Below are 24,714 nucleotides of genomic sequence, written 5' to 3' on the forward strand. Positions count from 1 at the left end.
GGAATGTGAGTCCATGTTGAGGAACATGCGACAACAACATCCCATTCGAAGCGAGTCATCCAACGTACATAACGAGGCGGATGTTACGAGGAGTGATGAATTCTACCAGGCGATGAACGACCCTTAGGTTTTTTTTTCCGCTTGTTGTATTATAAATTCAAAACTTATTTATATATAAAATATTTTCATATTGATTTATTTTTATTTTAGATTTTAATTTTATTAATAAATTAAATAATTTTAATTATTTTTTAATTATATTTTTAAATTCTGTAAAATAATAAAAACGAAGTAAATTCGTAGCTAAGGTACAACCTATTTACGTGTAAACCTTACGAGGAAATGACGACAAATTATAAACGAGTATTTTACGAGAAAACATTTACGAGGAAATAACGAGGAAAGATAAACGAGTAGTTTACGAGGAAACACTTTCAAGGTATTTACGTGTAGTTTACGAGGAACTTGTTTCGAGGTATTTACGAGGAAATATAGCGACCTCCTTACGTGGAATGTTGACGTGGTCTTTACGACGAAATGATCTACTTCGTCTTTACGACGAAATATATTCCTCACTACGTTACGACGAATTAGCGAGGAAATATGTGTTACGACAGATGAGTAACGAGCAAACGTGGTTCCTCGCTAATTCGTCGTAAAACCTCTTTTACGACGAACTCACGAGGAAAACCGCCCTCGTTAAGATTATGTTTTATTGTAGTGTATCTCCGGTATATAGATCATCATTGTCAGAAAAAAATATTGTTTCGTTTTTTAACTGTGTGTATTACCAGTGTTATTTACAAAATATGCTTTTCAATCGCTGAATAATATTAGTATATAAATTTTTTGAAATAATAGTGACGTCTCATATATGGCAACCACTAAACTAAGCAGAGCCGGCTTATGAAGAATGAGGGAAGACAATAAGTGCAATGGTCTGGGCCCAGATCATGCGATCTAGATATTCATTAAAAAAACAAAAAAAACGATTCTAATTTTTTTTATATATTAATTTTTGTGTTAAAAGTTAACTACTAAAAAACATTGATGGTATTTATAAGAAAAAAAAGATTGATGTCTGAAATTGTTTCTTACGTATATGTTTTATTGTAAAATGCATAAAATGTTACTTATAATTTTATTTAAAAAAGAAATAATTAAAAAACCTCAAAAAATATTAAGGGTTTAAAAGTTATTTTTTCCTAGAGCCCTATATGGAGTTGTTATCTTCTTTAAAACATCCTAACATTCAATATGCGTGTACTGCATTCCCATGCATTTTGGCGTCCTTGGACAAACAAAAACTAGACGTCTAAAAATAGTTAGAAACCATCAAGTAATTCATTATAAAAAATAGGAAAACAAAAAAAAAACTTGTGAACTTAATTGTCGATATGTTAAGGGAAAATATATTGGTGTTAACATTATTTTCGATTTATTGCCTTTCATCAGCGGCTGGACAAAACAAATCCTTTTCTGCACTTTTCGCTTTTGGAGATTCAATACTAGATACTGGTAACAATAATCGTCTTCTTACTCTACTCAAGGGAAATTTTTGGCCATATGGTTGGAACTATGACTATAAGATACCGACGGGCAGATTTGGAAATGGAAGAGTTTTCACCGATATGGTTGGTAGGATATCACATACTTTATACGGTCTTCTTATTTTTTTTTTACAGAAAAAAATAAATGTTTTATTTATTTATTTTTATTTAGTTATCTTATACTTTATATAGAAAATACGTTATGGAGGAAATTGTATTTTCATGTCGTGAAATCTTCTGATATAGCTCAAGAGTTGGGGGTGAAAAGAGTTGTACCCGCTTATCGCAGGATGCGTCGCATCAAGCCCGGCGACCTTAAAACTGGCGTTTGTTTCGCATCAGGTGGTTCAGGAATTGACCATCTTACATCCAGAACGCTGGTTAAGAGAAAAACTACGAACTTGTTAATTATTTCCTTAAACACTATTATATATCTTGACCCATATTTTCTAATTAATATATTTTTTCCTTGGATGGTCGTGTGTTGTTGTTTGGTTAGGGAGTTTTGTCCACAGGCGACCAAGTAAGAGATTTCAAAAAATATTTGAGGAAACTAAAGACTGCGACGAAAAATAAGAAAGAAATGAAAAAAATAATTTCAAACGCAGTGTTTCTTATTTCTGAAGGAAATAACGATATTGGATACTTCGTGACTCCCGCTCGTCTACGATTACGATCCATAGATACATACACAAGTAACATGGTTTTTTGGACAAAAGCATTCCTACAAGTAAGACTTTATAAGATACACACATATATATATATATTTGTTTTTGAAAACTTAAATATAATTATGTTTATCAAGCAATGATATAGTATGCATTTCTTCACATTCTTTTGGTTTATGTAACTATATATATGTAGGATTTATATGATCTTGGAGCGAGAAAATTCGCGGTGATGGGAGTGATTCCGGTAGGATGCTTGCCTTTCCATCGCTTCCTATTTGGTGGAGTATTCGCATGGTGTAACTTCATGATGAATAGAATTTCGGAAGACTTCAACACAAAATTACAGAAAGCTCTTATTGGTTACGAAGTAGAAGAAAGTTTTAAAGGTGCAAAGTTTGTTTACGTCGACATGTACGGCTCTATTATGGATCTTATCAACCATCCTAAGGCCTATGGTACGTAATCAAATACACATTCAATAAATATATGCATGAAAATAACCAAGTGATGATGATAATAATGTTGGCTGCGTTATCTTTCTATTAAAAGATTACACACAAGTCCTATTAAGTAATAATGGCAAATTGGTTATGTATGCGTGTACACATGCTTGCAGGGTTTACAGAAGCGAAAAGATCGTGTTGTTGTATGGTGACATCGATAATACCATGCCGAAACCCGGATGAGTACGTATTCTATGACTTCGCTCACCCCACCATGAAAACCTATGAAGTAATATCTAAACCTCTTGTCTATCAGATGAGGAAAGGCCTTGCATGATTTAGTTCCTTGTTTCTTACCATGTTTAATTTTAATATTCATGTAACAGGCGACAATATCATACATGACGATATAAATTCTTAGTACAAAGAATGTATAAACCAATGATATATAATTGTATTGTCCTTTCTTCTATAATGTCACAGAACAAACCGCGCTTGTCAATAAATGCATGTATGGTTACGGAAATAACACAGAAGAGGGCTTTTAAAAACGATTGTAAAACCTGTCTACGACTGACCACCCAAAGCCAACGTTCGATCCATGCTTAACCCCTCAATAACGATTACTAGCAAATTTATTAAGAAAAATCACAGGAGAAAGTAACAGCAAAATATATCATATATAAGCATCTCCTTCCATAACCTGGAGATGAAGCTTTTTAATGTTGCCACCGTATTGAGGTGGCAAAAAAACAAACCAACCACACTTAAATCAACCAGAACCAAACTTAAGGATACATGCAAGCCATTTGTTTGATATTTTTAACAACCCAAAGAGTTTAGTTTTGGTTTGGTTTTAAGCCAAATTTAACCAAAAAATCAATAAGTATTTAATTAACTAAATCAAACATATTAGTGATATATTAATATATAGTTAAACCCACATTTTTTCTCTTTTGGTACGAAGTTCCATATATTTACTTTTGGTTTCATTTATATTTTATAAATTGTTTTGTTTTAATCAAACAACACTTGAACCAAACTAAAACCAACAACAATTAAACCAACCAATAACTCCGACTAAATTCAGTTAAAGTACCAAACTGATTTAACTAAACCCAACCAAATCCAAAACTGAATCGAAATGTCCTACCACTGCACCGTATTTTCTGTCTTTCTTTTGGTATTCCCGATCGATCTATATGCACAGTATTGTACGTGATTGAGTAAACGCATAAGTGGCCCTGAACCAGAGCAGAGGAAGCATGGGATATCCAGCCTCCAAGCTAATAAGTATATAATACAACTTTATTTTAAAAAAATCTGTTTTACTCTAGTCGTTGTATCCTCATTCTAGGGTTCGAGTCCACCTTTTAGCATAAATTTTTCGACCACTTTTTTGTTATAGGCTTGTATCCACTAAAATTATATTACCGGCTCTGAGTAAACGTGTGTAGCTAGAGATTTTATTTCCATGTCTTCACTCTATGAGCAATTTATTTTTTGAAAATCCTGCATACATGATTAAAGTATATATTCCACCGTCCCTTGAATAACGCAAATATGGTTGGATATTGGATAAAACTAGCATTTGTTTTACCTATTAAGTTAAACAACTTCAAGTAGGTTAATAGTCTAACAAACAAATTAAAGGTATGCCTAAATCAATAGGTTAAATGCATTAAGAAAAACGATTGTATATATCAATGATTTTACATCAAAAGTAACATCGTATAGAAATATATCATATTATACATTTTATGAGTTACCACATATCAAAGAAAAAATGCAAACCGATATTTTCATTATAATTAGCTCAATCATTTTAATTTTATATTCATCTTCCAATTTCATAAACTAATAGCTGGTGGGTGCTTCTTTCCATTGGTGAGTTAGTTTTGAAATTTATGCATATATTTTTTTTCCCAAAATGGTGTTGGAATAAATACGTTGCATGTTTGTTCAAATACACGGTCATGCTTAAGAAACCTCCTTTAATTCTGTAGCTTTCTATTGTTCTTTCTCACACACGATGTGCATTGTTTGAAACTTTCAATATAACCACTAACTGATTTGAAATTTTATTAAAAACATTATATTTTATAATTTTATATTTTATTAGTATATTATAACTAATTAAAAAAATAATCAAAACTTTATTTACGCAACACTTGTTCGATTATTATAAAAAACCTGTATAGCAATTAGCACACACTTTTCATCTCCTACATTCCCATCAATTGTCGGTCACGTATGTGAATCACGTGGCTTACCTCTTCCATATTTGCTTCAAATGTATGAACTAATAAAATAAAATACTTATCAGTCCACATTGTCTTTTAGCCTCTTTAATCTCTATATATAACAGCAAAAATCATTTACATTTCTTTAAGTATTCTTTACTTAAGTCTCGGTAAAAAAAAAGTATTCTTTACTTCAGAGATCAAATACACACTCATGGAGAGGTTCCATAAGTTTCCTCTCCTAGGTTTGGTTCTTTTCCTCGGCTTTATCGGCTCACCGACCAAGGCCATTGTACATGCATGCTCTAGTACAGAACTAACCTTCAGTCGTGCCAACTTCCCGGAGGGTTTCATTTTTGGTACCTCAACCGCAGCTTTTCAGGTGTTTACACGAATATGCATGTTGCTAAGTTGATTTTTTCTAAAACAATTAATGTTTGTGACAAAGCTATTCTTGAATGTTAGCGATTTTTGTGGTAAATTAAATAAATAAATAAATAGGTTGAAGGAGCTGTACATGAAGGATGTAGAGGTCCAAGCATGTGGGACACCTACACTAAGAAATTCCCACGTCTCTCTCTCTCTCTCTCTCTGCCTTTATCTAATTTTTTTTTATGTCAACTACTTTCTTATATATAATTCAGTTTGTCTAATAATAAATGTCAATTATATATACAATCATCAGATTTTTTTTCTTCCAGATAGAAATAATTATCATAAGGCCGACGTTGCCGTCGATTTCTACCATCGTTACAAGGTATTAATGATGTTATTTATCCATGGTTTATATGTACTTCCGTGGCTCTTCTAGAAAAAATTGAAGCTCTTTCAAATCATATTAATTTTAATTAAATTTAATAGGAAGATATCAAGTTGATGAAAGATCTGAACACTGACGGATTTAGATTTTCCATTGCATGGCCTAGAATATTCCCACGTAAGTAAAAAGAACTTTTTTTTTTTTTTTGTAAAAGAGTAAAAAGAACTTTCAGTAAGCTATAACTTAACATTTGATGAAAGTAAGTAAACAACAGAAAATCAAAATCGTTTAACAGATGGTAGGATGGAGAAAGGAATAAGCAAAGCAGGTGTGCAGTTTTACCACGACCTAATTGATGAGCTCCTCAAAAATGGTAATTTAACTCACAAACCATACTATATTAAAACTATTTTTATTAAAATTTTAGTTTACTAAGTCTTAGTTTTTTTTGAAACTTAGAAATAACACCGTTAGTAACCGTTTTTCACTGGGACACTCCTCAAGACTTGGAAGATGAATACGGTGGCTTCTTAAGCGACCGTATAATGTAAGCTTGTTTTTTGTTTGTCATTTTCAACTCACACGAGTTAGTACTATATATGTAACTTATAAACTGGCGTATACTTGTTCCGTATAATTAGAAAGGATTATACGGAGTACGCAAATTTCACGTTCCAGGAGTACGGACACAAAGTGAAGCATTGGATCACATTTAACGAGCCATGGGTATTCAGTCGAGCTGGCTACGACATCGGGAAAACAGCACCGGGACGTTGCTCTAAGTACATCAAAGAGCATGGGGACTTGTGTCACGATGGACGATCAGGACATGAAGCTTATATCGTTAGTCATTATATGCTCTTGGCACATGCGGATGCCGTAGAGGCCTTTAGAAAATGCGACAAGGTTTCCATATATAGAACATAATCATCTTTTAAATAAATTTTAGTATTCAGGTAACTTGATGAACAAGTATTAATTAAGAAACATTTATCTCTAATGATTTACAGTGTAAAGGTGGTAAAATTGGGATTGCTTATACTCCGGCTTGGTTTGACCAGAACGAGCTCACGGATGAGCCGCACAAGCTCTCAGAAGAAGAACACGCAACTCCTGCAACTAATTTGATTGACTTCGTCTTGGGATGGTAAGAAAATAGCTAGAATATTCCTATAATACATATAATCAAGCAGTGGAATACTAGCGGTGAAAAGAAATTTTGGAGCTGTTAGTCATTGATTCGATTTTCGCCAGTTACCAATTCCGTTGAAAGTTATTTAAGCCTCGGTCCAAACATCCACAATTACTTATATATATCATCTGTGTGTGACAAATACTAATTTTCTTCGTCAGGCATTTGAATCCGACCACGTATGGCGATTATCCACAATCGATGAAAGATCATGTCGGAGATCGACTACCAGAATTCACAGAAGCACAGAAGAACAAGTTGAAAAATTCTGCTGATTTTGTAGGAATCAATTACTATTATTCACTATTTGCACTGCACGGCGAAGAGCAAGATCCTTCGAAACCGAGTTGGCAGAGTGATTCTCTCATTGACTATGAACGTAAATCTTTTTGAAAAACTCTTTACCAGACTATTTATTATTTTATATAGAATTTAGAATATTTTCGAATTTCGTTTTTCTATTCTTTTCAGCTAGGTATGTGGATAGATTCAATGCCTTTACAATCAAGGTATGCGATTTTTCGACGTAAAATTAAAATGTGAACCTTTTTTCCTTCTTAATATATATACTTTTCCATTTTTCAGCCTGATGTTGCTAAAGTTGACGTCTACTCAAATGGTTTGAGAAGACTTCTGAACTACATAAAGGATAAATATGGCAATCCTGAAGTCATTATCACCGGGAATGGTAATAGAAACCTTTACCTATTTTGAATCTCAAAATCATATCAGAGATCGATTTTTATTTATTAGCTTTCTTTTACATTCCATATAAACCCTGAGATATTTATAATATTTGATTAATATAAGGATACGGAGAGGATCTAGGTGAGCAAGACAGAAGTCTTGTACTGGCGCTCTCAGATCACCACAGAACATACTATATTCAGAAGCATCTCTTGAGCTTGCACCAAGCAATTTGGTTTGTGAACAAATCGTATTCTTGAGTTTTATTTTGATAGTAGTGCTAATTTAATTATTTCCTTTAATTTATGTGATATATATTTATTTGTATCCCTTTTCTTAATTTTGCAGCGAGGATAAAGTAAATGTTACAGGGTATTTTCTTTGGTCATTGATGGATAATTTTGAATGGCAAGAGGGGTACAGCGCGAGATTTGGACTATACTACGTCGATTACAAAAATAATTTGACGCGCCATGAAAAATTATCAGCCCAGTGGTACTCGAGTTTTCTCCAAGATGGAAAAGAGTTCGAGTTTGATCAGCACGATGAGTACCATGAGCACGATGAGTACCATGAGCACGATGAGTTGTAGAGAGAATGTTCTACTACCGCCTTCGATATTTTGAGTCATAAACTACAATCAACTAATGTATTTCCATATTCAAGAAATATAATCATATTTATCCATATAAAAACAAGTGAAGTTTGGAACCCTATATTCGTTACTGCATCATGGCAAATTAAAAAAAAATTAAAAAAATTAAAATCTTTCCACAATTTTTTTTCCTTTTTTGGTAAATGTATTAATCATCAATGTATTGATTGTTTAAAAATTAAACAAGTGGAAAAGAGTAGAACTAAAATGAAGCCATCTAAACAACATCAGTAAGATTCTCTTGCAAAAGATGCGAGAAGTAGTGTCCTCCTTTCCCATGTAGATCAGACGTCGCTAGACCAAGCATTTTTTTGGAACGACTTAAACTTGATTACCAGTTGATCTTTTAAAATGAGGGTTGACAAAAAAATAACATAGGTAAACATATTTTTCTCTCTCTTCCTTTTTTTCACTTTATAAACTAATAAGAGATTCTTTACTTCTTCTTCAAAGATTATGTCAAGCATTTAATTTTGTTGGTTATCCTATCAGTTTTTGTCTGTTGTTTTTCGTGGTGAATGGTTGGGATGTAACTGTAGAAAATATATTGTAGAAGTTAGTATGTAGGACTTTTTTATTTAGCGGTAAAGAAGTAGTTTTAAAATTTATTGCTACAATAATATTTTTAATACAGTTAAATATAGTGTATTAGAAAATAAGGTTTTTATATTCATTTTTTAATTTTTTGATGTAGCTTTAAAAACCACTCTAAAACAGGATTGAAAATTTTAAATATTGTAGGTAAAAATCAAAGCTAAATACAGCTTTCACAGCCCAACCAATCACTCATTTGTTTTCTAATGGTTTTGAGTGGTTACACAATTTTCCAAATCCAAACCACCATGATCTCCTCTTATAAATATTTTGATACTTTCACTCTTATTCAGTTTTACGATCTCTCTGTTTTCCAAGATGAGAGATAATCTGCAGCGCCGTATGCAACATATCGACCTAGTAGCAGATGAAACGTCAATCGCTTTGCCTCATGCAGTTTGTGCCCAAGCAGTGCGTTCCAATTGTTTCTCCATTGTTGGAGCTATGGTTAACCCAAAGAAACATAATTTGAACGCGTTAACTGATGAGATGCCTTGTTTTTGGGTTTAAGTGATGAAGTTATCAGTCAAATTATCAACGTCAAAAAATTTTAGTTTGTTTTTAGATAGAGGAGCCTCTTAACATAGTTTTGCAAAGAGGTCCATGGTCTTTTGGTGAGTGGATGATCGTTACACATCCTTGAAATACGGCGGTTACAAAGGAAAAATTGAAAATGATTGCTTTATGGGTTCATATAAAGGGAATCGCTCTCCAATGTCCGCTGCATTTTGATGATGAAGATGAAGATAATGGCCCAGATTATGATGTTGATGGGGACAATGCTACTGATTGTGATATGAATGCTAAAACATTACGGTACCTTAAAGCAAGGCTTGCTAAAGGAAAGTTTCTTATGGGAGAATGTACAAAATTCATTCGCAAATTGCTTTAAAATGGTGTGATTTCTCTGCATGAAAATTGTCATGAAGATGATCTTTGTGCTCCTATTCCGATGGATCAGAATTTTCTATTCAGACAAATGACGCTAATCCCGTTGGCATCCCAATCCTAGAAATCTCGATGGCCGGTATTCATTCTAAAATTTCTGAATTTTCTCCTATGACATATTTTTTTTAACAAAATGGAGAGAATAACACATAAATGGATTAGAAAACTCCAAAAGCATCAAAACACAATTCACTCATGCACAAAAAAATGAATAAAAAAGGTTAGGAGATGATTGAGAAGGGCTCTAGATGCTATAGAAAGCCAATTATCTTTCTAAAACCATTTTGTAAAGCAATCATCCTTTACATTTAGAAAATAAATCTACATAAATAAAACTTTTAAAAAAAAATATGTTAATTTTGGAATCAATTTTTCTATAGCTTTTATTTAGTGCATTCAATTGTCTTTTGAAAATAAATCTATAGCAAAAAAAAACTAAAGTCACAGTCAAAAATTACAGCTTAATTTATAAAGCAAAAAACATAAAGCTACATCCTTCTCAATCAATCCTTTTATCGAAATTTGCTCCCAAAAAAAAAAGAGTAATCTAAAATCTCCCCAAACGGGAGAAATTGCCCAAACATAACTTTGGTTTGTCATCTAAAATTTAAATTAAAAAAAAAAACATTCTGAATTACTCAGCAGAGTATCTTAACAATAATAATTCTCTAATAATAATTCTCTAATATCAACGAGGTGAAAAAAACTTAAATCAAATTAGAATGGTTTTCTATTTTTACAACAGCAAATCACGAGTTAAATTGTAATGTGACAAAACTCAAAGACAAGCAATAACACTAATTTATGAGTTAGATACAGAATATAAATGCATTCTCTCTTTTTCAAGACTCCACAAAAGTACAAGTAACGATTTTTTTTAAAAAAAGTCAAAATTGATATTTTTCAAAATTTTAACTTAATGAAAATTATGATATTTCGTATTTTTCACTTTGGGAAAATAAGAAAAACAATTTCCTTATTTCTCACCATCGAACCGACTTATAAAATTTTCTTAGGGATTTCTATATAGATAGAGGAAGACTCTCAAATACCTTCTTCAATACCTCCATCGCTGCTCTCGAAATCAAAACTCTCAAAGATGTCGACGAAGAAGATTGTGTTGAAAAGCTCCGACGGCGAGTCTTTCGAGGTCGACGAGGCCGTGGCTCTCGAGTCTCAGACCATAGCGCACATGGTGGAAGACGACTGCGTCGACAACGGGATCCCGCTTCCCAACGTCACGAGCAAGATCCTCGCGAAGGTGATTGAGTACTGCAAGAAACACGTCGACGCTGCCGCTTCCAAGACCGATGCCGTCGATGGTGGAGCTTCCTCCGACGATGACCTCAAGGCGTGGGACGCTGAGTTCATGAAGATCGATCAAGCTACCCTCTTCGAACTCATCCTGGTTAGTATTTTTGATTTTGAAAATTAGGGTTTCGTTCTAATTTGGGGGTTTCGTGTAAAGATTGGATCTTTCTTGAGATGGTTAGGGTTCGTATGGAATTGAATTGGTTTTGGAACTTGCAGGCTGCTAACTATTTGAACATCAAGAACCTTCTTGACTTGACATGCCAGACGGTGGCTGATATGATCAAGGGGAAGACTCCAGAGGAGATTCGCACGACCTTCAACATCAAGAACGACTTTACTGCCGAGGAAGAGGAGGAGGTGCGCAGGGAGAACCAATGGGCTTTTGAATGATCAAGAGAGATAACAAGTCTTTGTCGTTGAAGCAAACCACCCAGTTTCTTCCTTTACGTTATTTGTCTTCTTTTCATCTGTGGGATGATGATCATGACTTGGTTCCTTTTTATTTTATTTGTGACTGCTCGTCCTCTTTATTTATAATCGAGAACCTATGTTTGCGCTTTTGATTTATCTTTAAAGGGTGATGATGATGGTTTGCTTTGCAAATATCTTTTATCTTGTCCATCGACTTGGTCGTTGATATAATAAAGAGTTATGTCGTACAAGAACACAAAGACACAATTACTCAAAGCTACTCATCAACTGAACATTCTAGAGTCTGAACACTGAAGTTCTTTCTCCGAGTGAAAAAGATGGTTGAGGGCTGCATCCCTAACCAATATGTCCAGATCATTTCCCCACGTTTTTGGTATTGAGCATAATTTACATAAAAATCGATTGCTGTGTGTGATTGGTTGCCTTCAGTTAGCATGTGATCTTCTGAAAACATTCTTTCATCATTCTTCAAGTTCAGCCCCAAGTGCCATGGGGCCGTGGTATTGAGCGCCACGACAGTGCCTAGAACACTAGTCCGGTTCGGCTATTCTTTTTTCTATTGTCTCAGAGAATTGTATATGGTCTATCCTGCGGGCACTTGTGCATTTGTTGTTATGTTGATCTCCATTAATCCAAATAGTCACACACATATACATCAACACTCGTTCAAGATTCATAAATTGATGCAAAGCAAAGCACTCACCTTGAGTATAACTGAACGCAAACTTTGCATAACACTGGAATACACATGTTGAACTGATACATCACTGGAAACAGATGTTTAACTGGTACATCAATGTGGACATCACTCAAGTTCTGGCGCTGACTATAATTATATCATACTATCAATCATAGTGTGTGATTGGTTGTACAAGTAAAAGTTTATATTTTCATTCCGCGAGTAGAGTAGCATGTGGTCCTTTAATTGCATATTTAAGAAAGATTCCATCACTCCGTTCCTATCAACGATCAGGTCAACTATATCAAATGGACGTATAGACCGTCTTGGGAAGAAGCGTAGAAGCATGGGCTTCTCGTTTCCAATATTATAATTTATTTTCATTCTTATTTTACTAAAATTTATTCATGTACTGCAGGAGTGAATATACATGTTGCATGTTCAAATGTACGTTTTACAGAACAAATATATTCAGATTTTAACTGGTGTTAAAACTTTGAAGGCTTTAGAAAATTAGAAAGCTTTTTAAAGTTTACTTTTTACTTTAAAAAACTTTATTAATTAGATAAATGTATTAGTTACTTTTAAAAACTTTAATCATTCTAAAATGGCTAAAATTAAATTAAATTTTCTTTTTCTATTGTTTTCTGATATCTAAGTAAACATGGTTTTAAGAACAAAAATACTACATTTTCTTTTCCTTTTTTTCTTTAAAATATTTGGTTCCCTAATAATTAATACATTTATCTAAATTTATATCAATTTTTATATAAATCTTGTTTGATATATTAATATATCTTAGATCTATATTGTAGAGGATGGATTCGACCATCCCTCAAGGCCCAAAGAACAGACGGCCCGACCCATACGAAGCGTAGCAACAACTTGGCGCGGCGGCTCGGAGCGCCGATCTCTCGGCACGACACGAGAGTACTTTTAGTCGGTCGCACATCGACTAAACGCATCCGGCTCAACGGCTCCTCGAAGCAACGTGGACTTCTCGGCCCAGCGAGTTAAAAGCCCACGAAGGCGACGCAAGCTAGGTCACGGAAGAGCACCAAGTCGGCTATAAAAGAGAGGAGAGGTGCAACGTAAAGAAGATCCAAAATCACTCACACATACTGGACGGCTAGATTAGGGTTTTACCTTTATTATCTCGCCGTGTTGTATCTTTCTGGTAAAGCTCTTCGAGCTCCGGCACCCATTCCTTTACGCATTTCCTTTCGTTGTAACCGACGAAACGCTTTCCGACCATCAATAAGACGTCTTTGCTTAACCCACATCTAAAACCAAACGTTCCCTCGTTTAGTACCGTTTCCCGATCAAACAGTTGGCACCCACCGTGGGGCCTTTAGCAAAGTAACGTCAACAAGATGGCGACGAGAAACGACGGCTCTTCCTCTGGAGAAGAGCGTGAAGCTCCCGAAACGACGCATGCGTCCTTTCCTGCGACTCCGGCGCCGCTACCACCCGCATCCATGGGAACTATCATGGCGCGCCTTGCATCACAGCAGGACACAGCCCAGAAGGCGGCGACCGACCAAATCGCGGCGCTCGCAAAAATCTTAGCCCCTCTCGCTGCGAACGTGGAAGCTTCGACGGCGCAGTACCGAAGACATCTGTTTAATACAGATAGAGCGACCGGCGCGACACCGGCGCACGCTGAAGATCAAGATGTCAACGACGGCGATACAGCTCAAACCCCTAGAGGTCTTCAGACGATAAACGAACTCGCTGCGTTAAAGCAATCAGTACTCGATATAAACTCCAAGATTCACAACGTAACGACGTCCACTCCTCAAATCGAGCGTGTCCTCGCAGAATCTCTCCGGACGCCGTTCACAGAAAAATAACGAAGGTTCGACTCCGAAAGATGGAAAAGCTCCGTCTTCTGACCTTCGACGGTGTTTCCGACCCTTCTGTCCACGTCACATCCTTCAACATTGCGATGCGACGCGCAAACCTCTCTGACGAAGAAAAATACACCGGCTTTTGTCAGCTTTTCGCCGAAACCCTAGAAGGAGTTGCTCTCAACTGGTTCACCGGCCTCCAAGAGAACTCCGTCAGCAGCTTTCACGACCTCTCGACGGCTTTCCTCAAGAACTATATCATGTTTACTCGTCAGGAAGCCACCGCCACGGATCTCTGGAATCTCAACTACGCTAATGGGCAAAGCCTGAGGGATTTCATGGAGAATTTTAAATATGTCGTCTCGAAGGTCGACGTACCAGACCACATACCTGTAGAATCGTTGATGAGGACCCTCCATATTAAATCACTGTTCCGAGCTGACCTCTACCGGCATCCGACGAGATCCGTACCAGATGCTATCGCCTGATCCAACAACTTCATCCGTGTGGAAGAAGACACCAGTACGAAGGCGGCGAAAGAAGCGGCGGAAAAACAAACGCCCGCCCGAACTAACGACACTCGTCAGGAGCCTCTTCAGCATTCTGCAGGCGGGAAACCCAACCAAAAGAGGGGCTACATAAACGTAGTGGACAAAGAAGAGCCCTCAGGCTCCGCGGTTGTCGTGCGAAAGAAGGGATGGAATCATTAGGATCGAGACACCGAGCAAAAGACATCCAGTTCCTCCGAACCAACGAGCTCAAACGCTGTCGAGCCTGATAAGTGGTGCTCGTATCACAAGGTCAAGTCCCACGACACGAAGGATTGCAAGGTTCTTTATTGACATTTCCTCGAGTCGATAGCCAATGGCAAAATCGAGATAGAATCTCCCCCTTAGAAGCCGAAAAACAATAAAAGCTGGAGCAAAAACAAAGAGAAGAAAACTCAGAAGTCTCAAGCCAGGGCTCCTCAAAACGAAGAACGAGCTAGCCCCGAGAGAGCCCCAGTGAACAACGTCAATCCCGAGGATGAGTCAACCGATGAGGAACGACTGAAGAACCGACGACGAGTGGAAGTAGTTCTCTCTCGACCTGACGATTCATCGGATGACGAAATCCCGCCGATAGCACCCGATTTGCGTGACAAATTAGGGAGAAAAACGGACTCTGAGGATCTACGCGTCTTGCTAAAGCGAAAGGCCGCAATGGTATCAGTAAGCAAGGCGGATCTCAGGACGACCCTCAATGAATCCAAAGCGAGAAAGGTTGCCCACACCATAATTGCTCCGAGCCCCCAACCTCAAATCACAGATTTACGCGAGCAGATCAATTCTAGAGCCGAAGACCTACGGGTCAAGCTCAGTCAGTCCAAAAGACGTGACTTACGACGCTGTCTCGAGAAGGCAAAACGATGTTCCAGCACGGTTCCTCAAGCTGAAAATACTACCAGCGACCTACGGGCACAACTGGAGTTGATGAAGACTACGCATACCCCCCTTCTCAACGTGATAATGGGCGGCTCACCTCCATGCGGAGACTCGGTACGAGCCGTAAAGGATTACCGACGACAAGCCGTCACCGCGCAAAAATGGCCTTCACAAATTGAGGCTGACCATCAGATCTCTTTCTCAGCGGCTGACACTCGCGGCATCAGCATGCCGCATAATGACCCACTCCTCGTTGATATTGGGATTGGTGAATGCCAGGTCACAAAGGTCCTCGTTGACACTGGCAGCTCGGTCGCCCTTGTCTTTAGGGATACGCTCGACAAGATGGGAATCGACTTACGCGACATGAAACCCTCTTCACGCACTCTTACCGGGTTCAACGGTTCCTCGGAAAAAATGATTGGGACAATACGTCTCCCAGTTTACGCAGGGGACGTAACCCGAACCGTAAAGTTCTCCGTCATTCGGGCAAAGGCGCCTTACAACGCTATCCTCGGCACCCCTTGGTTGCACTCTATGAAGGCCATTCCCTCTACTTATCACCAGTGTGTTAACTTCCCTGGGAAGTATGGCACAACACAGACGATCCGTGGAGACTAACGGCCGCGAGAGAGCTGCTTACAAAGTCATGCATTTCGGCCTAAAGAACGCAGGAGCGACCTACCAGCGTCTGGTCAATCGAATGTTCGCTGATAAACTTGGCAACACAATGGAAGTTTACATCGACGATATGCTGGTCAAATCACTTCGCGCTGAAGACCACCTCGACCACTTGCGAGAGTGCTTCAAAATGCTGAACGAATACGGAATGAAGCTAAACCCGGCGAAATGCACCTTCGGCGTCACTTCGGGGGAGTTCTTTGGTTACATTGTCACCCAGCGAGGCATCGAAGCGAACCCAAAGCAAATAACGGCGATCCTTGACCTTCCGAGCCCGAAGAACAGTCGAGAAGTCCAGCGTCTAACATGAAGGATTGCGGCCCTCAACAGGTTCATCTCAAGATTTACAGATAAATGTCTCCCTTTCTATGAACTCTTGCGAGGGAATAAAAGGTTTGTCTGGAACGAAAAGTGCGAAGAAGCGTTCAATCAGCGGTCAGTAGCGTTCTCATACGAGAAGACTGAGGTGAACAGAACCCCATTTTTTACATCAGCAAAGCATGACCGAACCAGAATCGCGATACCCAACCCTGGAGAAGATGGCTCTCGCCGTCGTTACCTCGACGAGAAAACTCAGACCTTACTTCCAATCGCATACGATCGAGATACTCTTCAACCAGCCCCTCAGAACGGTGATGCAAAACACCAACCAATCAGGAAGATTAACTAAGTGGGCAATGGAACTAAGCGAGCACGACATCGTGTACAAGAATCGCACCGCAGCCAAGTCACAGGTCCTCACTGATTTCTTGATCGAGTTAACGCCAGAGCTCGAACAAGATATAATCCTACCAAGCCAAAATTGGATACTGCACGTAGATGGATCATCTACGAACATAGGTTCGGGGGCAGGCGTACAAATACAGCCACCTACAGGCGAGCTAATTCGACAGTCGTTCAGCTTTGGCTTCGCCGCGTCAAATAATGAAGCCGAATACGAGTCCCTCATTGCGGGCCTCCGTCTCGCTAAAGCAGTTAAAGCCAAGCGAGTCAGCGCGTACTGTGATTCCCAACTCGTGGTAAGCCAGTATCTCGGCGATTACGACGTCAGGAATGATAGGATGGACGCTTATCTAAAGCTCGTCAAGGACCTCACACTAGATTTTGAGTTCTTTGAACTCACGAAGGTTCCCCGCGGAGAGAACATATGCGCAGACGCCCTCGCAGCCCTCGGAAGCAAGCTGCACGACCAAGTGAAGAGAACGATCACAATACACAAGATAGAGAAACCAAGCATCAGCCCAACGACTGAGCAGCTAGCCATCACATCATCCATCACTGACGCAATGCATATCGATGAAGCAGAACCTCGCGCAACAAAAAGTCAGCTCAACGATTGGTGACGAGAGTTCATCGCTTACTTAGCTGATGGCAAATTGCCTACCGAGAAGTGGGAGGCAAGACGATTTAAGCGACGCAGCGCGCATTACGTCATCATGGACGGAGAACTCCATCGATGGACCGCAACAAAAGTACTCTTTAAATGCATTTCCGGCGACGAAACAAGACTTGTCATGGCCGAAACGCATGAAGGAGCAGCAGGCAATCACTCAGGGGGGCGGGCTCTCGCATTGAAAGTGAAGAATCTCGGTTTCTACTGGCCGACCATGAACGCAGATTGTGAATCCTACGTCCAGAAATGTGACAAGTGCCAGCGACACGCTTCAACCATCCACAGTCTGACGGAATTGTTCCATACCTTGACTGCGCCATACCCTTTCATGCGATGGGGAATGGACATTATTGGGCCAATGCCGAGCTCTCGACAGAAGAGGTTCATCTTAGTCCTAACGAATTACTTCACTAAGTGGGTAGAAGCCAAAGCCTACGCTAACATCACAGATAAGGAGCTACAGAAGTTCGTCTGGAAAAACATCATCTGCAGGCACGGGCTCCCCTTCGAGATAATCATTGACAACGGGTCCCAGTTTATCTCCCATAACTTCAGAGAGATCTGCGGTAGGTGGAAAATCCGTCTCAACATGTCAACACCGAGAAACCCGCAGAGTAACGGTCAAGCCGAGTCTACCAACAAAACAATCATCGACGGCCTTAAGAAGCAACTCGGCTTGAAGAAGGGTTGCTGGGTCGATGAACTGGATGGAGTTTTGTGGTCCCATAGAACAACCTCGCGTGGAGCAACGAAGGCTACCCCTTTTCGATGGCCTATGGAATCGAAGCAATGGCACCGGCCGAAGTAAACGTAACGAGTTTACGCCGTTCCAAAATGCCGCATAATGTCGAACTCAACCATGATATGCTCCTCGACGCCCTGGATGACATCGAGGAAAAACGCGACTAAGCGCTACTTTGCATTCAGAATTATCAACATTAGATCGAGAGCTACTATAACAAGAAGGTTAAGTCTCGACCTCTCGAACTAGGCAACCTCGTTCTCCGGAAGGTATTCGAGAATACCAAGGAATAGAAAGCCGGCAAACTCAGAGCCAATTGGGAAGGACCTTACACGATCACCGAGATAGTCAAACCCGGGGTTTACCATCTCGAAACCTCAACCGGCGAAGCAGTGCCACGAGCTTGGAACTCGAAGCACCTTCGACGTTTCCACAACTAAACAAGCACCAAAGCGAGTGAACGACTCACGGTCACGTTCACTCGTTGCTAAAAAAAAACGAGTAAATGCGCCTCCCCAGCCACTTTTACTCAAAAAACAAAGAACTACAAATGGCTTGCTCCTCCACAAAGGAGGTACGTAGGCAGCCTTAACGGGTCCAGCTGTAACAAAAAAAAAACTCTTCCCTCGAGAAGCTCACACCGACCTCTCGATTAAACGTACTGGCACTCGCATCCCACCATCGAGTATGTCCTAATCAGACACGTGCTCGCGGGGACTTGGTCGTATCACAACATTAGCCGATATGTCCGAAATAATGACTCCTATCCATTTCATGATAGATTAAGCAAAATTTGGCCGATCGAATGCTTAGGATCACTTTGAAATCGAATCTGGAACCGTTGCCATTTAAAAACTTTTTCTAGTCCCAAGTTGCTCGCCTTTGGCCCGCGTCTAGTCAGCCAGCAGACAGCTGAGCCAAACGAGCGAAATCACTTAACGACTGATGGCTCGGTGATAAACGATCGCAAGCCCACTGAATCTGCGATCTACACAAGACAACGTTGATGATATTCTCTAAATATTCGCTTTCGCAATCACTATTTACGAAGCTCCTTAAACTCAATACAAAGTTTAAACTCTCTTATGATCCTTCGAAAACTCAAATGGCAATTCTACGGTTTGTTGAGTATTCGAGATCTAAGAAAGTCAGATAAATAAAGCAGAATTCATAAAGTCTTCTTCAAACAACAAAAGACCTCTCCGGGTCAAGTCAAAGTACAAAAAAGAAAGAGGAGAAGAGAATTTAAGTTCGAAAGGGACGACGAAGTCATTCCTCAGCATTTTTGGACAGCTCCCGCGCAGCGTCTTCATCACCGACAGATGGTCCTGGGGGGTCCGCGTTCATCGAATGATCCACACCCTCATTTTCAATATGAGGAGTGGTCTCACTCTCGCGAACCTCGAGTGAATCATCAGGAGGGTTAACCTGGGAGTCATCTACCTCTTCACCTTGGCCCTTGTCGACCTCTTCGTCGTCCTCATCCTTGTTCGATTCCCCATCCTGTCCATCCTTTTGGTCAGCAACCGAGGATTCAGAGATCTCAAAGACGGTGGTCTGAGCCTGGTCTTGGGCCGAGATCGCCCCCTCGTCGGCAGTTTGAACGACGGGAGCCGGCACGTTGCTTCCTGGGGTACTGTGTCCCGGGGAACGAGAAGGAGTGATCGAAGCCTCGAGACGATTGGCGGGACTTTGGAGAGTAGCAGCGGTCCTCGGATCAACCAGATGTGCATTGGTTCCATACGGGTCGAGGCCTGTGAAGGCTCGCATATCTACAAACTGCGAGTCGAGCTTTAGTGGAGATAGGGCCAAGTCGTCCACAGAGATCTCGCCAGGGTTTAGTCTCGCAACTTCCCTCTCAAACTGCTTCTCTTGGGCAGCAAACATGTCAATGGTCTCTTGAGGGATGTCGCGACCGCTAGCTTTCAAAGCTTCAAAGCACTTCTTAGTTTCGAATGCCTGACTCTGCAACAGTCGCGATGTGTCAAATGGCTCGCAACGAGCCCACCAGTCGTCCAGATTCCCGAAGTGCTTGTTGGACTTTGCTATCATCTCGGTCTCGACCCTCACCCTTTCCTTTGTAACCTCATAGATACGCGAGTCCCTGAGTCGATCTAACTCTTTCTTATGCTCTGCGGCCTTAACTCCCATTTCCTCCATGAGATTGGCTTTTCGCAGCTCCAAAGCTTCGATGGTAGAACGAGCGATGGAAAGCTCAGCCTCAGCTGCGTCAGCTTGCTCCTTCTGAGCCTTTCTCCGAACAACTGTTTGATCCCGTTTTTTGGCCATCTTATCGTACTCTTCTTGCCATTCCGCCCTCTTTCGACGAAGGAGCCTAACTTTGGCCGCCACGGTCCTCTTCAGCCTCTCCAACTCTGAAAACGCTTCCTTTAGCGCCGTATCATACTTCTCGATGACGAAGTTCGAGACCCTGTCGCACTACGAGGCACAGAAGCAAAAACACTTAAGCAAATAAAATAAATACAATACACATGGAAAAGATGAAGGAATCGAGGGAAAGTCTTACCAGCAACTTGGTACGAGCAGCATCAACGTACTCGTCCTGGAAGATCAAGTCAGCAACTGGCGGAAGAGGCTTCGGTCCGCATTTGATATGACTGACCAGTTCCGCGCATCTGTTCGGAGCATAGATGAGGGGAGTCGATCCATCGTATTCAAACGAGACGCGGTCGGGAAACTCAACCCTCAGAATCTTCCTAACGACCGGAGCACCACCAGCCGATGTACTGGGAGCCGACTCCCCGGGAATCGATGGAGCAGGAGCCCTAGCAACACTTGGAGCAGCAGCAGAAGGAATCTGGCGACTGGTCGTTCCCTGCTCGCTCGCTTGCTTCGACCTCTTCTTCTGAAGCGGAACCTCGGGCGAGACATTCTCGGGTTCATCCGTTAAAGCCAAATTAGAAGGTGGCCCGACAGTCGAGCCAGCCTGAGCAGAAGAACCAGCAGCTCCAGTACCTCGGGTTGCAACGTTCTCCTCCGGAGATCACTGATTGTTCGACTGCTTCTTCTTCTTTCTTTTTCTTCTTGGGCGGCTCAGCTGCCTCAGTCTGATTGGTTTCCTCTGGAAGAGTCTCGAGATCCTCACCGACGAAGGGATCGTCGCGAGATCTCTTCTTGCTCTTCTTTTTCTTAGAAGCAGCGGCGGTGGCGCCGGGGGAAGAGGCTTGACTTTGAAGAGTCGCATCGGTTGTGTCGGTAACCACCATCTCCTTAGAGGGTACCGACGGTTCAGCACTCGGCAGACCAAGCTGGGTCGCCATCATGGCACTTAGATCAGGAAGGCCCCTCATTTTCCTTGCTTCGTTGATCCTCCTCTGCTCTTCTTTGGTGAACAGCGAGATCCGTCTCTTAACCTTGTTAGCCGAGGGAAGATAACTTGAATTCCAATCCTCTGCGAAAAACATGAACAAAAGGCTTATTTATGAAGGCGGAAGCAAAGAGTCGCAGCAGAGCGAGGAAAAGAGCGGACTTACTCTTGGAAATGGGATCGATGCAACGGCGAACCATCTCCCAAGAAATATTTCCCCAATGCTCTTGATCAAGTCTCGCGACAGCACGAGCGCTCTACAGGAATTCCTTTGGATACTCGCGAGAAGTCGGGTGATCAGCTGCAAAGAAAAAAAAACAATGAGAGTAAAGACGGTTAGTATGCGAGGAAACGACGCGAGTTAACGAGGGTATTCTACGAAGTAAGGTGTTCCACAACACACGGTAGTCTTCGTCCATGGGATCCTCGAAGGCAGAATCGTCGCACTTAACGTAAAAATAAGACCTCTTCCAGTCAAATGTCTTATTAGGGTGTCCCCTTATCACGTTGTAGCTTGGTCGCATCTCTATTGACAAAAGTCCTTCGTCCAACGAGCTGATGGATGTCAACACCTCGAAAGCACGAACACTTAGAGAGACGTCGATCTCGGCAGCCATGACCATCAAGGCAACCGCGATACGCCATGAACCATTCAGGAACTGGCTTATCGCTGCACCTCGGCGCCTCACGTACGATGTAACTAGTCGAGGGATTGGGAACCAGAGCTTTGTATCGTCTTGGAAATAGGATTCATAGACGCACTGGAACCCAACCGGCGGCGGCCAAGGCCTCTGGCTTTTCGAAGGAATCAGGAAAGTCACCTCCAGTCCGCGACGTTCCCTCAAGCGCTTCTTCACGCTATCAGGAGTCGACCGCGTCTCGATAACGTTCTCCCAGGCCTGACCACTCACATCTAGGGAGCGCATGAACTCGGGAGCTACAGCCGGGAGTTCCTCGAAGATTTCTCCAGGGTAATAGCATGTCGGTACATAATTAATGAGAGGAACTTCGTCTCTCGCACCGCCCAAACCGTCTCTTTCGCAAACCTGCGGCTCAGCTAGAGTTCCTCCTACTTCTTGTCAGTATGAGCGTGCTGACTCGGAAACCAAGATCCTTTGAGACAGATCCAAACTCCTAATATCCATCATCGCTTCGTGATGAACTCGTTTGAATTCTTCGAGCGGAACCCCGTTCACATCTCCCGCGGGACTAGGTGCAGTCGCAACCTCTTTCCCTTTCTTTTAACGAGATAACCTCCCACCAGACGACATATAGCTATCTATTCTACAACAACAACAACCTAGAGAGAGAAGCAGAGAGGAAGAGAGAGAAAGTACCTGGATAACGCGGGGAAGAATGGAGAAAACGAGAAGTGGACAAGTATTTATAGGGGAGGAGCGAGGCGTTTCCCCGAGGCGTCATCTTTGGGTCTACATGGGCCTACATGGGCCTCGAAACTGTACCTAGCCGCCCGAAGAAACCGACGCGTCGTTTCGACTTCTCGCAATAACCGGTTCCAACCCAGACCGAACCAACGGTCGAAGTAAGAATCGGGTCTAACCAAACGAAAACCGGTTCGACCGGGACTCGACCAAACCGCCTAAAACACAAGAATACATGACAACGTCTCGCGATACGCCGACCAAGCAACACACTCTCGCGACGACCCGTCTGTCCTTCCAAACCATTAACTTTCCAAATCCATCGAAGCTCGACATAACGTCATTCACCGATGAACTGGGGGGCACTTACTGTAGAGGATGGATTCGACCATCCCTCAAGGCCCGAAGAACATACGGCCCGGCCCATACGAAGCGTAGCAACAGCTCGGCGCGGCGGCTCGGAGCGCCGATCTCTCGGCGCGACACGAGAGTACTTTTAGTCGGTCGTACATCGACTAAACGCATCCGGCTCAACGGCTCCTCGAAGCAACGTGGGCTTCTCGGCCCAGCAAGTTAAAAGCCCACGAAGGCGACGCAAGCTAGGTCACGGAAGAGCACCAAATTGGCTATAAAAGAGAGGAGGGGTGCAACGTAAAGAAGATCCGAAATCACTCACACATACTGGGCGGCTAGATTAGGGTTTTACCTTTATTATCTCGCCGTGTTGTATCTTTCCGGTAAAGCTCTTCGAGCCCCGGCACCCTTTCCTTTACGCATTTCCTTTCTTTGTAACCGACGAAACGCTTTTCCGACCATCAATAAGACGTATTTGCTTAACCCACATCTAAAACCAAACGTTCCCTCGTTTAGTACCGTTTTCCGATCAAACATATATTGCACTATCTTAATCGTTATATATATTTATATTTATATAGTCATGTTCTTATTATTAGTCGAATTTATATATTTAAATTAAATTTATAAAATAATATTTACCATGTTTTAATTACAAAACAAACTTTTATAAATACTTTGTTTTGGTAGGAAAAAACAACTTCTACAGCCAACATCTCTACATCATAAAGCTAAAGTATAGTCATTTAGCCAATCGGACCTTATCTTCTTATCATTTCTTGTTGGAGCAGTTACTGACTTTTCTTACAACTAATCGAGATCTTAATCTTCACTAACCCAATTAAAAAAAAAATTTGCATGAAGCTTTCGCTCTATCTCTATAAGAGAGTTACTCCTTGTCTTAAACTAATCTTCTTAAACTACAATAGACCACAGTTAAATTCATTCTGATATTATTCCTCGGCCGGAGCAGTTACTGACTTTTCTTACAGTTACCAAATCCAGGCGACTATTAGTGTGACACCCGTCACCTCCTATATGGAGGACAGCGTGTCACCCCCGACGCGTCATCATACAACAATGTGACACCCGTCTCACTGACACTAAGGACGACGGGCCACCAACAATATCCCGTAATATAAAAGCCCATAAACCCGACAACTCTCACCCTTGCCCAAATAAAATCCGAAAGAAAAGTCCAGTAGCACCAAGTCCGTCCAAATATCACATACTTGTTTGTCTCACCTGAAAAGGGGAAGAGTGAGGGGTGAGCGACAGGGGAATCGCTCAGTGAGGTATGGGATGCCACCCCGAAGTCCATGGACCCGGACATAGCACTCCGAATAAATATAATTTAATTCTAATGCATGTCAAACACAGTACCTAAAGTAC

The 24,714-nt window shown here is 41.0% G+C and overlaps 5 protein-coding genes across 5 annotated transcripts; 4 read left to right on the plus strand and 1 right to left on the minus strand.

Annotated features, from left to right (window-relative positions):
• Positions 1–1,333: 1,333 nt before the first annotated feature.
• On the plus strand, positions 1,334–3,136 carry LOC106325633 (GDSL esterase/lipase EXL6). The gene is made up of 5 exons (XM_013763679.1): positions 1,334–1,638; positions 1,797–1,930; positions 2,050–2,280; positions 2,415–2,676; positions 2,838–3,136. The coding sequence occupies exons 1-5, from the start codon at positions 1,398–1,400 to the stop codon at positions 2,999–3,001; spliced, it is 1,032 nt and encodes a 343-aa protein (XP_013619133.1). The 5' UTR covers positions 1,334–1,397; the 3' UTR covers positions 3,002–3,136.
• Positions 3,137–5,022: 1,886 nt separating this feature from the next.
• On the plus strand, positions 5,023–8,264 carry LOC106325200 (beta-glucosidase 20). The gene is made up of 13 exons (XM_013763225.1): positions 5,023–5,289; positions 5,409–5,478; positions 5,609–5,664; positions 5,769–5,844; positions 5,963–6,040; positions 6,127–6,214; positions 6,309–6,573; positions 6,678–6,814; positions 7,021–7,238; positions 7,331–7,368; positions 7,445–7,547; positions 7,670–7,781; positions 7,895–8,264. Exons 1-13 carry the CDS (start codon positions 5,122–5,124, stop codon positions 8,136–8,138), a joined length of 1,653 nt encoding a protein of 550 aa, XP_013618679.1. The 5' UTR covers positions 5,023–5,121; the 3' UTR covers positions 8,139–8,264.
• A 2,468-nt stretch (positions 8,265–10,732) lies between these two features.
• Positions 10,733–11,624, plus strand: LOC106322674 (SKP1-like protein 1A). The gene is made up of 2 exons (XM_013760775.1): positions 10,733–11,151; positions 11,274–11,624. The coding sequence occupies exons 1-2, from the start codon at positions 10,843–10,845 to the stop codon at positions 11,445–11,447; spliced, it is 483 nt and encodes a 160-aa protein (XP_013616229.1). The 5' UTR covers positions 10,733–10,842; the 3' UTR covers positions 11,448–11,624.
• Positions 11,625–14,041: 2,417 nt separating this feature from the next.
• LOC106323790 lies at positions 14,042–16,063 on the plus strand. Its single transcript, XM_013761860.1, has 2 exons — positions 14,042–14,337; positions 14,935–16,063. Exons 1-2 carry the CDS (start codon positions 14,042–14,044, stop codon positions 16,061–16,063), a joined length of 1,425 nt encoding a protein of 474 aa, XP_013617314.1.
• A 3,464-nt stretch (positions 16,064–19,527) lies between these two features.
• Positions 19,528–22,512, minus strand: LOC106323791 (uncharacterized protein At3g60930, chloroplastic-like). The gene is made up of 4 exons (XM_013761861.1): positions 21,990–22,512; positions 21,267–21,670; positions 20,786–21,205; positions 19,528–20,697 (listed from the first exon to the last, which is right to left on the minus strand). Exons 1-4 carry the CDS (start codon positions 22,510–22,512, stop codon positions 19,528–19,530), a joined length of 2,517 nt encoding a protein of 838 aa, XP_013617315.1.
• Between the last annotated feature and the right edge of the window lie 2,202 nt (positions 22,513–24,714).

The sequence above is a fragment of the Brassica oleracea genome, chromosome C2, assembly GCF_000695525.1.
Source record: "Brassica oleracea var. oleracea cultivar TO1000 chromosome C2, BOL, whole genome shotgun sequence".
In the NCBI taxonomy this organism is placed as follows: domain Eukaryota; kingdom Viridiplantae; phylum Streptophyta; class Magnoliopsida; order Brassicales; family Brassicaceae; genus Brassica; species Brassica oleracea.